The sequence below is a fragment of the Cornus florida genome, unplaced genomic scaffold, assembly GCF_030987335.1.
Source record: "Cornus florida cultivar Cherokee Brave unplaced genomic scaffold, ASM3098733v1 CherokeeBrave_3.0.0_Hap2_Chr10, whole genome shotgun sequence".
Taxonomy (NCBI): Eukaryota; Viridiplantae; Streptophyta; class Magnoliopsida; order Cornales; family Cornaceae; genus Cornus; species Cornus florida.
This window is the reverse complement of record NW_026775580.1, coordinates 97,536,457-97,551,609: the sequence shown is the minus strand read 5'-3', so window position 1 is coordinate 97,551,609 and position 15,153 is coordinate 97,536,457. Positions and strand designations below refer to the sequence as shown.

General features: G+C 37.1%; 1 protein-coding gene across 10 annotated transcripts; it reads left to right on the top strand.

Moving 5' to 3' along the window:
• The first annotated feature begins 572 nt into the window (after positions 1-572).
• LOC132276155 (uncharacterized) lies at positions 573-14,740 on the top strand. 10 transcript variants are annotated; one of them, XM_059777450.1, is made up of 8 exons: positions 573-701; positions 1,589-1,633; positions 1,758-1,833; positions 2,508-3,025; positions 11,448-11,564; positions 11,685-12,436; positions 12,924-13,356; positions 14,489-14,740. In XM_059777450.1, the coding sequence occupies exons 4-7, from the start codon at positions 2,516-2,518 to the stop codon at positions 13,321-13,323; spliced, it is 1,779 nt and encodes a 592-aa protein (XP_059633433.1). In that variant the 5' UTR covers positions 573-701; positions 1,589-1,633; positions 1,758-1,833; positions 2,508-2,515; the 3' UTR covers positions 13,324-13,356; positions 14,489-14,740. The 10 variants fall into 10 exon arrangements, with proteins under 10 accessions (XP_059633433.1, XP_059633432.1, XP_059633428.1 ...); XM_059777449.1 differs by having other exon boundaries at positions 14,133-14,740; XM_059777445.1 differs by having other exon boundaries at positions 1,589-1,628; positions 12,924-14,740.
• The last annotated feature ends 413 nt before the right edge of the window (positions 14,741-15,153 follow it).

Sequence of the window (15,153 nt, the reverse complement as noted above, 5' to 3'; positions counted from 1 at the left end):
TCCGTATGAATCAATAGAAAAGACAAATCTCTAATGATGCACCAGATCCGGCACTCCACAAAATAATTTTTTTGAAGTCTATCTCGAATGCAACAGTGTCATTTGTTCTTTCTTTTTCTCTTTTTGCCAGTTAATTATTCTTTTATCCAACACAAATAATATTATTTGAGATAATATATATATAAAAAAAAAGTAATAATATGATGTTATGAATTTTTAATTTTTTTATAATACATGAACCAATTTGGTCTCACTATTTTTGTGATTTATTAAATAAGATTCAAATCAAAATCCTTTTTAGCGGTTCCAGCGTGCAGCCTATAGCCGTTAGGTTAGGGGTTGATCCAAGTCGGTCTGGGCAGTTCACTCGGACTGGGCGGCCCGTTAAAAAACTAGTCGGTTTCGGAATCACCGGTGTTAAACCGAAACGAAGGTTAATGAATCGACCGGTGAGAAAATGAAATGGAGGCGACACGTGTGATATCATCCGCTCGTCGCACCCACGATTGCGCCATCTAAACCGTCAAGTGTGTCCCTCCTTATCGGCTACATAAATAAAAAAGTATTCCCATATATGGTAGTAGTTTTATCGACTGAGACTGTTTGTAGGAATTGATGAATTGGTACACTACTTAGGTCTTGATCTTCACATTTTCCGATTTCTCTCTTCGTCAGACTCTCGAATCTTGATTGATTACCTGGTAATTACACAGAGAACTCCACATCCATTATTCTGTTATTTCTTCTTTTTCAAAGTTGATCGTGTTTCTGTTTTACGTAGCCGTTTGTTCAATAATGCTTTTTGCCCTTTCCTGTTGTTTATGATCGATGTGTGTGTATATAAACACAAACACATACATATATACAGTTTTGCCTGCCCTCTCTGTATCGTTTAATGTTGTTATTTTTCGAATCTTGTTCGGTACACAAATTTTGCATGGCCATTTCATCAAAGTCTAGGGCGTTGTTCTTAGCCCACAATCTTGATGTTTGCTTTGTTGAATTAATGCATTCTACCTCTTATTTGTAGTTGAATGACAACAGATACAGATAAAATGAAGGAGTTTAATCGGACCAACTGTGTGACTTTGAGATTGTTTTGGACTTGAATTGCTTTATTGTCCACAAATCTTGCCAAAAATGTGTGCATTTCTTCTATTTTAGTGACTTGAAATTTGTTCTGGAGATTGAAAGCAATTTTGTTATTTCTCTTACCAATTTCCAAATGAAATATTTTTGACCCAATTCAACCGCATGTCTGAAATTGAATGCTTCAATGCATTCAAACACTTCAGCGTGTTCGCAGTCAAAGTTTCTTTTATTTCCTTGTCTTGCTTAAAAAAGATTGTTATGACCAATGGGTGGTCAGACAAGTTTTTACTGTTTCGCTTTATTATGATGTCACTAGAGTCCCTTGGTGCATTTTATTTTTGCTTTACAGTAAGCAGTGGTTTAGGTCCTCTTCAGTGAGAGATTTGATGGTTGTTGATCAATTTGCGTATTGCTCCGAGAAGAATAATGTTTTAGTGCCTATTGGTACTTCTATTGAGGGGTGGGCCTTGCCGCAATGTTAAGGTTTGATCTGTAGGTCACAGGTTCGAAACCAGAAACAGCCTCTCCGTGTGGAGGTAAGGTAAGTTTGTGTCATCTAACTTTCCCTAGACCCCGCAATGGTGGGAGCCTCATGCACTGGGCTAGCCCTTTATTGGTATTTCTATTAATTATTGACATTATCTTACGTTTGGCATAACATGCAGGGTTGAAATGATGATAATAACTATGCTCTAGAGGTGTTGTAGCCCATTCTATATGGTAATAGAGGTGTGAAACGTGGTAATTTATCTGATAATGCTGATTAAATTTCTATCAAAATACTATCTTTTGATGACAACCAATGGAATTATTCAATATGTGGATTTGGTGAGAGCATAAATTCTATCACATGCATGTTACCATACAATTCTATACCGTGTTCATATTATTGAGCTCTATGCTATTTACATACCTTAAACTAATTAGGCAATCAAAGTGATTTTTCTTTAAATCAAAAATTGAATAACTGAGTATAAAGATTATGGGTAGATTTCTTGTATATAGTCCATTGTTGGGCACCACGGATACACTACTCCAACAATATGTCATCAGAAGATTTAAACTTTATAAATTTTGGCTACCTTAAACCCAACTCGAATCCAAAAATCTGTACTAGTGGCAAGATCAGAGATTAATAACATTTCTTTGAGAGGTCTGGCCGGGCATTGCTTGCTCGATGTCTACTAAATGAGCCTTGCTGCCCGACATGCCAGACCTTTTAATCTTAAACTTACTGTTGTAGAATGGGTTTGGGTTGATTTGGTTTAATGCGTGGTGACTATTTTAAGTTTTAAATCCCTTATTTCCATATGGTTCTCTGCTTTTGTGTAATGAGAAATTTCTGACTCAGATTTTGTTTGGGTATCTGCATTTATTTGTCTAGAGTGATGCTTTATTTGTTTCCATTATAACAGTTTTTAGCATGGCAAAAGGAAGAGGCAAGAAGTTAAGAGACATGGGGCAGCTTGTGAGCAACCCTAATGAAAGCAAAAAGATCAAGAAGAAATTTTCCAAGAGAAAGAAGAAAACTTCAAAAATATATGATGCTTCAATTACCACAGGCCTCTCTTCTACTTCCATTTCTAGCCCTACTACTGCTAGTGGCACACTTGTTGCCCCTGTTTCTATTCATACAACTACTAATGAGAATGAAGTTGTTACACAAGGAAGAAAGGAAGAGGAGGAAAACAGTGAGAGTTCAATATCTGGTTTTATATTCATGTGCAATAATAAAACAAAACCTGAATGCTACCAATATCGTGTTTTTGGGCTTCCAAAAGGAAAATTGGAAGTTGTGAAGAAAATAAAACCGGGTATGAAGCTCTTCTTATTTGATTTTGACTTGAAGCTCCTCTATGGTGTATACAAGGCAACTTCCACTGGAGAGTTGGGACTGGAAACAGCAGCTTTCGGAGGGAGATTTCCTGCTCAGGTAAAGTTGATTCAAGTGTTCATGTTGTTGGAATTACAAAATCTGATTCATTCCAAGCCTAGTCTCATGTTCAAGTTTGATCTGAGCTTGCTTTCAACAAAATTGTTACCAGATTGGACTGGTTCCAAATAAAAACTGGATTGAATTTGGATATTCTTGAAAAGAACGATAACAAGTTTGGATAGGATCTGGATATGGGTAATCTTTTCATAAATGGGGTTTTACCCGAGAATAGACCCGAATCAAGCCTATTTTACTTTATTAGTGATAACAATTAGTATCCTTTTTGAATTAAGTTGGTTGGGTATGGATCACGTTCATAGGATCTGATTCGGACCACAATTTGGATATGGATTCTGTCATTAAAATGTGCGTCTGGACTCTCATTCACTTGAATTTGCTCCATTTCATCCCCTACATAGGGGTTCGAACATTACTTTTGCCCTGTAAAAACTAAAAACTATCATTTTAAAAAGAGTGATGATTTGATATGATTCAAAGTGAGCAATATGTTTCAAAGTGGAGCAAATTCGTAAGAGAGAAGATATAGGTGATTAATCTCCACTTTTCTATGATTAATCTGTAATCCTTCTCTCTATTTTTCTCCTCTCTTCTTTCTCATTTTTTCTTTTGAGGACCCAAAAGGTGCACATAACTTGTTTAACACTTTTTTTGGTTCTGCATAAAATGTCTTACAACAGAAATTATATTTCATGTAACATCTTTTAAAGAAAAAAATTAATATTTTCCAGTGTTTGGTTGAACCTTTGAAAATAGTTGGAAATTTTAGAAATTGTATGCTAATATAAAATGTCCACATTCACATTTACATACGTACTTATATAAGTTCTTAGATCTGGGGCGTTTGGACAAGAAATAAAGGCTTTGCAGCAAGCTGAGTTATACCGAAACATCATTTTCCGGGCATACAAGAAAAGAGTCCAGCCGAGCATATTTGTTTGTGAGTTTCGTAATCCCGGAAATTTTTTGTACTCACTACTCAGAGTCACGGATAAAGTGGAAGAATATTAATTACTTAGTATTGGTAAACTTGTGCAATAAATTCCATAATTTCGTCAATATTAAGAATATTATGTGAGTATATTAAAAATAATCATAAAATATATACATAGGCACTCCTATATACATTTATTTCAATCGGTATATTGGTATATACTGTTTAGGTATATATATTCGTATGATACTCACATATATGTGAGTATATGCATAAATCATGGATCCATGATTATTTTTTGAGCATACAAGTGTCTGGTATAAGTGTATAACTTGGGAAATTATAAGTCATTTAGTTGAAAGATACTTTCATTTTTCTAAAAATTTATTGAATAATTTACAATCAACAAAAGGCCAAGAACCTGAAAACGATGAATTTATTTATTTATATATATATATTTTTTCTATGTGCTCATGTAACATAATGGACTCACATGCATAAAAAACATTGACCCTGAAATTATATCTATTTGGGAGAAATTTTTTTTTTTTTGGCTTGTAGATACAATATGGTTGCTTATACTTGCTATGATGAGACTGTTTATTTCATTGTTATGAAATTGACATGTTATGTGTATAAATTTTATACACGATGTTTAATATATGCTTTTGACAATATATAGTGAAATATAATATATGGTTATACGAAAATATGCGACGATATGTATGTATGTATATTCAATTTTGAATAAATTGCAATTTTTTTCCCTAAAAACTAAAATTCTTCTAATATATTGACATGATATATGGTAAATGCCCTCTGTATTGATTTAGCATTGGGAGATACTTATTAATAAGTAGATTGACGATTTACATTGTAATGCAATCAGCTTATGAAAGAGAGAACTAAATCACTAAGAAGGGAAAACAGAGAGCAAGGTTAAGCTAATGAATGGCTTAAAACCCAGAACTTAATCCCAAAGAAAGGGAGAGATAAAAAGCTGCTGTAGCAAGCTGATATTATTGATAATACGTAAAAAAAATCACTCATTACAACTTGGAACAACCCATTTATAAGCCACAAGGGATGCCCTAGCAAAGATATAATCCTAGCCTTTCAAATAAATGTAACCTAACGGCTAATATTCTCTCCAGCAGAATAAAGAGCTAAAAATTACAAAACAGACCTTAAACAGTCACATCACTCACTTAAAAGGCGCATGACTTATAAAATAAAATCAAATGACAATAATATCCTAAGCATGAAATAAAACAGATTAAAGACTTATAAATGACTCAAAACTAAAAACAATCACATAATCGGACTCATCATCAACCGACCTATTTATGGAAACTCGGTCATGTCTTCGTAGAGTGTTCAACTATTTGAAAATAGTCTTCTTCCACTTGCTTTGCATCAGTCCCTCTAGAGAAAACTCTACCTCGAGTTTGCATCATCCTCGCTCGAAGAGTCACCTTGATAAGGAATCAAATGACGAACATTGAACACACCGGATGTCTTGATGTGGCTGGGAAGCTTCAACCTGTATGCATTTTCGTTAATCCTTTCAAGTACTTCACACGGTCCAATCTTCCTTGCACTCATCTTGTTGTGCTTGCACTCATCTTGTTGTGCTTGCCAGCCGGATATCGATCTCTGGTTAAAACAGCCCATACATAATCTCCCACATCAAAGATCACACTTCTTCTGCCCTTGTTGACATGTTCTTCATACCTGTGATTGCTCTCCTCAATTTGTTGCCGCACTTTGTTATGAATTTCTTTGATTTGGTCTTCCAATTCTTCAGCTTTTGAACTCACACGACCCATTATTGGAACTGGAACCAGATCTAAAACACTGTTCGGATTTTGTCCATAAACAATTTGAAAAGGACTCATCTTAGTTGTTCGATTTCTGGACCTGTTAAAAGCAAATCCTGCACCAGAAAGAACTTGATCCCACTGCTGCAAATTATTCCCAACGTGACTTCGAATCAGATTTCCCAAACTTCTGTTACAACTTCAATTTGCCCATTGGTTTGAGGATGATAGGCTGAACGAAAGTTCAAATCAGGCCCCAATTTCTTCCAAAGAGTCCTCCAAAAATGGCTGATAAACTTCCTATCTTGATCAAAAGTGATGGACTTTGGCACACCATGCAAACGAACAATTTCTTTAAATTGCAAATTAGCAATTTGAGAAGCATCCATAGTTTTCCCGCATGGTATGAAATGTGCCATTTTAGAAAATCTATCAACAACAACAAAGACAGAATCCATACCCCTTTGTGTTCGAGGAAGTCCCAGCACAAAATCTATACTAACATCTGTCCATGGAGAAGTCGGAACAGGCAGAGGCATATATAAACCAGCATTAGTTGCTGCACCTTTTGACACTTGACAAATTTGGCAGCGATCAACAAGCCTATTGGCATCCCTTTGTAACTTTGGCCAAGAGTATTTTGCTTCAACCAAAGCATAAGTTTTATCTCTGCCGAAGTGTCCCTCATTATGTAGCTGAAGAAGGATTCTCTCTTAAAGAACAATTAGGAATGCGCAATTTTGCTCCTTTAAAGAGAAAACCGGATTGCAAGCAGCAGTCAGTCCTCTTGCTTTCCACTACCTCTTCATGAATCCTTCTAAAGAATGGATCAACAACATACAAATCCTTGAAAGTGTCAACCCACAACCCGAACTTGCATAGTGGATAGTAAATGAGATCTTCGACTTAAAGCATCAGCCACCTTATTCTGGACACCTGACTTATGCTTCAAAGTGAAAGTAAATTGCTGCAAGTATGCGGCCCATTTGCCATGCCGACGATTCACCGTATGCTGCCCATTTATGTACTACAAGGCCTTATTGTCAGAATACAATACAAACTCCTTTTGAATTAAATAATGCTCCCAATGGTGTAGTGTCTGTACAATAGCATAGAATTCCACATCATAAGTAGAATAATTCACCCTTGCACCACTTAACTTCTCGCTAAAGAACGCCACAGGTTTTCCTTCTTGGCTAAGCATTGCTCCTATGCCGACCCTAGAAGCATCACATTGAACTTCAAAGACTTTGTTAAAATCTGGCAGAATAAGAATAGGAGCTTCAGAAAGCTTTTTCTTAAGTAATTGAAAACTTTCTTCCACTTCAGCGGTCCACTTAAATGGTCCTTTCTTCATGCAACTCGTAATTGGTGCTGCAATTGAGCTGAAATTCCTGATGAAACGACAATAGAATGAGGCTAACCCATGAAAACTACGAACTTCATGAACATTTGCTGGACTTGGCCACTCAATGACAGCTTGCACTTTGGACTGGTCCACTTGAAATCCTAAAAACAGCACTCGATCTGTCATAAAGTTGTTCTTCTTTAAGTTAATGAATAATTTTTCCTCCCTTAAAGTAGTCAAAAGAGCTTGTAGATGTTCAAGATGTTTCTTTTCTGAAGTGCTATACACAAGAATATCATCAAAATATACCACAACAAACTTCCCAATATAAGGTTTCAGTTCTTCACTCGAATAAAAGAGCTTGGTGCATTTGACAAACCAAACGGCATAACCAACCATTCATACAGCCCCTCACGAGTTTTGAAAGTTGTCTTCCATTCATCTCCGGGCCGAATTCTAATCTAGTGGTATCCACTTTTGAGATCAATCTTTGAGTACACTTTGGCTCCCGAAAGATGATCTAGCATGTCTTCTAGCCGAGGGATAGGAAATCTGTATTTCACAGTAATTTTGTTGATGGCTCGACCATTAGTACACATTCTCCAACTCCTATCTTTCTTTGGTACCAATAAAGCTGGTACAGCACATGGACTCGTACTTTCATGCACATAACCCATCTCCAATAACTCTAAAACCTGCCTATTAAGCTCATCATGCTCTTTAGGACTCATTTGGTAATGTGGCTTATTAGGTAAAGTAGCTCTGGGCACTAGATCAATGTGGTGTTGGATGCCCCTCATGGGAGGTAATCCATGGGGTAAATTTTGTGGCATAACACCAGCAAACTCCTCTAAAAGTGGATGAACAGTGGTTGGACAATTTGTTCCTGCAAGCTTCTCTTTACCAATTAAAACATATTCCAAGCCACCCTCCTCCAATTCCTCCTCAAAATTGGCCATAGAGAGTAAATTAACACCCTCCCCCAGTTTAGGTTTAGGTGGAACTTCTTCCTCGTTAGATAGAACCAATATTATTTTTTTCTCATTTCTATAAAATGTATAAGTGTTTTTGCAACCATCATGTTGCACTTTATTATCAAATTGCCAAGTTTGGCCAAACAAGCATGGCATGCATCTGTTGCCACAACATCGTACCATACTTTATCAAAGTACCTACTACCAATAGATAAATTAACTAAGCATCGTCGAGTGACGGATATCTCATTGCCTTTCTTGAACCAGGAAAGTTTGTAAGGTTGAGGATCGCTTCCACCGATAGCTTTAACTTCGTCACTGCTTCTTGAGAGATGATGTTTTCACAGCTTCCGCTATCTATAATTAGCTCGCAAACACGACCCCCAATGGTACAAGTAGTTTGGAAAATATTATGTCACAGCCAATCCTCAGGATCTTCGTTTCGTGGTGCTATAAAGGCCTTTCGCATCACAAGAGAAAGCCCCGTGTCTCCTCTCACAATAGCATCCTCCTCCTCATCATCATAAATAGGTTCTTCTTCTTCTGCTTGTGGTTCTTCTCCACATTCTTCCATAAGAAACTGCTTTCCTTCACAACTATTTACTTTTTGACATTCAGCTGACTTGTGTCCAGGTGCTCCAGATTTAAAGCATTTAATTCCTGGTCCATTAGGCTGCAATTTAGCAACAGTTGCTCCACCACCTGGCTGTGATTGAGGGGCTGCATTGCTGCCACTTTGAGATTGTCCCCTAAAAGTTGTAGCTCGATTAGAATTAACCTGATTATTTGGTGCTTTGTGTGTCCCTCTTGCTTGCTGAATTTCTGCGGCTTTGGCACATTGATATACTTGAGAAACATTCCAAATATCTTGCTGATTCAGTATATCTTGAAAATTCGTAAGCCCCTTATATACTGTGCAACCTTTTGCTCCTCACTTTCATTTAACTCATTCCTGAGAACAAGTCCAAAGAATTCCTCTATGTAATCGTCAACAGTCTTGCTTCCTTGACGACAATTATGCAGCCAAACATTGATTGGATATAGTTGTAAGGAAGAAAGTCTCCCTTAGCTTTTTTTGCATCTTTTCCCAATCAACAATCTTGGGCTTTCCTTGCCTTTGTCGTGCCATAATGAACTGATCCCACTAAGCTGATGTTCTTCCTCTTGGTTTCACAGCAACCAATTTCACCTTTTTGTCCTCGGATACATGCTTCAGGTCAAAGATTCTTTCCACAGTGGTTAACCAATCAATGAAACCTTCTCCATTCAGATCTCCTGCAAATTCTGGAATTTCCACCTTAAAACCACCATCCCAACGCCTCGAAAGGTGCTGGTCTTGGTGCTGTGTTTCTGCGAAAAGGATTAACAAATTCCTCTTCCAAATTGTCCTCCTCCTCAGATTCGATGCCATCTTGAGAAGGGGCTGGGATTTGCACAATGCGCAGGGCAAAAGATTCAATCTGCCTTCTTAGATCTTCTATCACAGCAAGCACTTGTTGTTGATCAACTGCTGCGTCCTGATCAGGCCGAGCGGCTGGTCTGCGAGGCGGATTTCTTCTTCTTGGTGGCATGTTGCAAAACGTAAGAGAGAAGTCTGATAACCCTACACAAAACCAATGGACCAGAACTTGCTCTGATACCAATTAATGCATTCAGCTTATGAAAGAGAGAATTAAATCACTAAGAAGAGAAGACAGAGAGTAAGATTAAGCTAACGAATAGCTTAAACACCCACAACTCAATCCCAAAGAAAGGGAGAGATAAAAAGCTGCTGTAGCAAGCTGATATTATTGATAATACGTAAAAAATCGCTCATTACAACTTGGAACAACCTTTTTATAAGCCACAAGGGATGCCCTAGCAAAGATATAATCCTAGCCCTTCAAATAAATGTAATCTAAAGGCTAATATTCTCTCCAGCAGAATAAAGAGCTAAAAATTACAAAACAGACATTAAACAGTTACATGACCCACTTATAAGGCACATGACTTATAAAATAAAATCAAATGACAATAATATCCTAAGCATGAAATAAAACAGATTAAAGACTTATAAATGACTCAAGACTAAAAACAATCACATAATCAGACTCATCATCAGCTAACCTATTTATGGAAACTCAGTCTATTTATGGAAACTCGGTCGCGTCTTCTTAGAGTGTTCAACTATTTGAAAATAGTCTTCTTCCACTTGCTCTGCATCACATTGTATGTTATGAATTAAGCATTTTAATTGACTATATTCAGGGGTAACTTGGGATTTTAGGAACTATTAAACTGTTAACTGCTAGATATAATGTGCAAATAAAGAATATTGAAAGAAATGGCTATTATAATCTATCTCTACTTTATCACAATATGCTTCTTGAATGTGGTTTGGAAGGATACGTGTGTGCACTATTAACTCCATATGAGGATTGATTATTACATATGTTGACAAGTTAATCTGCAAGTTATTACATTGCGGATGGAGCATAGTGCCACCCTTAATGTGTTTTTAATTGATCTCTTCTGTCCTAGAAAGCTAAACAAACGTTGGTAACTCATTTGCATTGCCATGGCTCCTTTATCCTTGACCATTGTCCCTTTCATGGGTTGATACTTCGAATTGAACAAACCATAACTGCTCTGAAGTAGTTATTGTTATGTTATAGCTGTTAGTGCTTAAGCCTTTGTTCCTAATGTATGCAAGATCTATCAAACAAGACCACCAATAAACGGAACAGGGCATCACCCAGATGTCACCTTGGGATTTTGATATATGCTTTGTTCCATGATATAGGTATGCATGTTCGCATATTAAATGACAAGCCAAATGACATGTGGGCATAGCTAGATATCCATAAATTTTTAATTTTCTTTTATTTCTAGGGGAAAATGTGTTTTATGTGACATGAAATGTTGAACATGGATTCTTCAGTTCGTTGAAACCAAATCTAATAAGAAAATGGTTAGAGGATTTTCTGTACAATTGTACAAGAGTTTTGAATTATTGAACATGCTTGGCTTGTCTTGGTTGAATACATATCCATAACCATAACCATGTATCGTCCATTTGACATGATTTTTGTTCATGTGCAGTGATCATATTTTTTTGCTTCTTCTTCTTTCCTTTTATTTTAAAAAGACTGTTTTAATATGTAAAGACTGAATCATTGAATGAAAGACTGTTCTGCCAGAAATGTGGTGCCAAATGCTTCATATGTTTCCAAGATTTAAAAAAAAAAAAAAAAAAATCACTTTGGACTTTACTGTTATGTGTTTTCATAGGTGTTCAACATTATGTGAACCCTGCATTCAATCTCTGTTCTTGTCCTTTGAATAGGTTAAATTTAAGATCTTTAAGGATTGCTTACCTGTTCCTGAGAGTGCATTAAGACTTGGTATTGGAGACATCTACCAGGGACGTTCCAAGTTTAGGCAGGAGCTCAGTCGCAGACAGGTAATATACAATTACATAGCCTTTAACATCCTTATGGTTTATTTTTGAAAAATTGGGTATCTCGACTACAATTTTATTCTTGATGTTTCCACCTTTAATGGACCTTGGTTTATAATGAAGGTGGAAACTTTAATTTCATTCTTTCGTCCAATCACTGTACCATTGCAAGCCTCTGTTGCTCCTCCACTACCAAATTTGGCCCCACAACACTCATTTGTGGCTCCTGTCGTGGAGGAGAGATTCCAGCTGCCAACAAGGCTTCCTGCTTCTGCTTCTCCACTCCCAAATTTGGGCCCACCATGTTCATTTGCGGCTCCTGTCATGGAGGAGAGATTCCAGCCACGCACAGCCACAAGGCTTCCTCCTCCACAGGAGCCATATATCTCAGGAGTGCACCATATTGATGCCTCACCAGCATTTGATCCTCGGTCTGTTCAAGGTGCCCCACCGCCATTGTATGATTATTATGGATCAGCAGCCTATGTGGCACACTTTCAACCTCCTGTAGAAAGTCGTTATGTTGTTCCTCCTCATAATGTTGACCCATACCATTCGGGTGCACGCTCCCAACCCTCTGTAGAAAGTCATCATGTGGTTCAGCAGGTTGTTCCTCCTCGTAACGTTGACCCATACTATTTGGCTGCACGCTCCCAACCCCGTGTAGAAAGTCATCATGTGGTTCAGCAGGTTGTTCCTCCTCGTAACGTTGACCCATACTATTTGGCTGCACACTCCCAACCCCCTGTAGAAAGTCATCATGTGGTTCAGCAGGTTGTTCCTCCTCGTAACGTTGACTCATACCATTTGGCAGGAGTGCATGAGCCATATTTTCCTGAAAATCCTGTTTTATCCACACAGGATCCTCACAAAAGGTACTCTTTTCATTTCTTTTGAAAGAATGGACAAAAAAGGAATTACATGTGCGACAATAGTATAGCTCTGGAGCTTTTTTGATTGCTTTATCTGTACAGCAGGTTCCCCTATTTTAATTAGTTTTTTTCCAATATTTAATTGGCAATATTGTAGAAGTGTATTATCTACACACACACATGTTGAAGCACGATGCTAGGAACTTCTGCACCATGCCTTGCCATGAGTACCTTTTCATGTCTTATATTTTTACTTCAATGATTCAATCTTGTGATATAGACCTGCGACACACTCGATCTCGATTTGAGATTCGTCACTTCTTATGGATATAATTAATTCAGAATGGATTATCTTGGGTTGGCATCTTTTGGGTGTCTTCCACAAAGCTTTGGTAGGATAAGTTCGAAAATGCTTCTCAATAGAGCGTGTATTGCTTTTGAATTAAACCCATCCATGGCATACTTATTCTGGCACTGCCCACTATTACAGGTATGTGGTCGCACCAGATATGGTTCCAAGGGATCAGTTTGTAGGTCATGGAAGTGAATATCATATGTCACTGTTGCTGGGGGAGAAAGAAACTATTTCACACCCAGAATGTGTAGTTGATTACCATAATCAACACCTACCACCTACTGTATCTTCATATGCTACATTACAGGCACGTGCTTTACCACAGTCATATGCTCCATTGATACCATCAAATGCACCAGCGGGATTATCGTCCTCTTATCAAGCTTATTATACAGTGCCAGCCGCGACGGATACAAGTAGGGTTTATGTTGATCCTCATCAAACACCACTGTCTGGTGAGACTAACTTTGTTGGAGCAAATGTGCCAGTCTCTTCTCTTTATTCTTTTGCAGGAGCAGCTCCAACTTACCAGTAAGTGAGGTTAGATGAAGGGACTCTGATTTGGCGGGTATGATTTGCTTTCGCTCTTTGTAGAAAAAACTAACTTTTTACTCCATTCGTTTATATTTTGCTATCTTTTGAACTAAATGGAGATACATTTTCCTACCCTTTGACAGTAGATTGGGAGTTTAATAATTTATTAACATTAGAAGAAAGTTTGGTGGGAATTGTTTTGGAGTCTTCAGAAGCAGTTTAGGAGAGAAATTTAGGTAGTCTTTGGCAATGCTCTTCTTGGAGGCTTCGTTACCGTTGGTAATGGACTGATCTGCTAATCTTATTTTGTTAAAATGTGGAATCGTTTTTGGTACAATAGTCTGCATCACACAATGAGGGTTCCTTTTACCTAGAACCTGTAACCACTCCCCGTCCCCTTGCACTACAATGGTCCCCTTTTATGATATATAAGATATACCTTGTGAAAAGTGGGGTTGACCCCAATGTTAGAGACAATGTTCTGATGTTAAGCTACAAATGATTGAAAAAATGTTTAGGGGGGTGTGCTGAAATTCAAAACTTTTGATGTGAAGAAACTTGCAATTAATTGATTTTTCAATATTTTTTTAATGAGGGTTTTGTAGCTTTTTGGTTTGATGGTGCAATTTAGTATTTCAAGATATCAACAACAAACTCATCCATCAAATAGTTTCCCTTCTAGATTTCAACATTGTTGAAACACTAGTTGTTAGCACTCTTCCATTTTTCTTTTGGTATCCTGGGTCAACAGTTTCCATTAATTTAGGTTATAACATTAACCATCTTTAATTATATATGTGACACAATTAGGTTTTACATTTAACTTCTTTATGGCCTGGCAACGCGATTAGAGAGCAAGGCTTGGCGTTCAAGGATTAGGAGGGTTTTATTTGGGTTGCTTTAAAAGTCAATTCTTGCAACTGGGGATGAATCGTTTTCCCTTGGACACGAAGATAATCTTTAGGATGAGATTTTAGTCAAGACCGAAATTGGTGTGCACTTCAATTGGCTTTTGGGATTGGCAAATCAGAGGCCAATGCTGTTGTTAGGAGATGAGTTTTGGTACCTGAATCTTTGTCTTGGAAGTCATCTTGTGTACAAGATTTGATGGATCCTTCTTGTTTTCTGTTGGGTTCTTACATGCAATGCAATTTTCTTGTACCCAGGATTTCTTGTTTCCTTTATGCGGCAACCAAACCCAGTAGCTCACTATCAATTTGACATTCGGGTTTGATTTTCATTATTGGTGTTATAGGATGAACAAAATCTAACCAGTTAAGCTGGCAGTAGTTTCTTCTTTGTAATATTCATCTTAGGCAGCAGCTTTAAAATCTAGTAACGATCAATTTGTTTTACCTAAGATACATGATCTGATTTGTTAAGAATATGCTATGATATGTATGTTATTGATGGACTGATTGTTATAAGATCCTGAATGATTGGTTTACTGAATTTTCTGTTATCTATCATATTAAAGTGCTCCCGGTATTGCCGAATATTTTTGTTCACCAATGTAGTATGATAAAAAATAAATAATAATTTAATTGTCACAAATTGGATTCCGCACAACCCTAAAATTCTAGCAATTTAGTTTTGGGTTCAGGTAACAATATCCCTTCGATTTTTTGCACTATCAATGAGCAAGTTACATTGTTATGTGCCGGCCATTCTGAAATGCAACTATATATGTGTATATCATACTTTTACCATGATTGAAAATGCAAGGATGAGATCTAAATTATTAAGATTTTTTTATTTTTTATTTTTATATCTTGATGCTGCTGTAAATAAAATTTGGCATGTGTATGAGTTGAGACTGTGGAGCATTAAG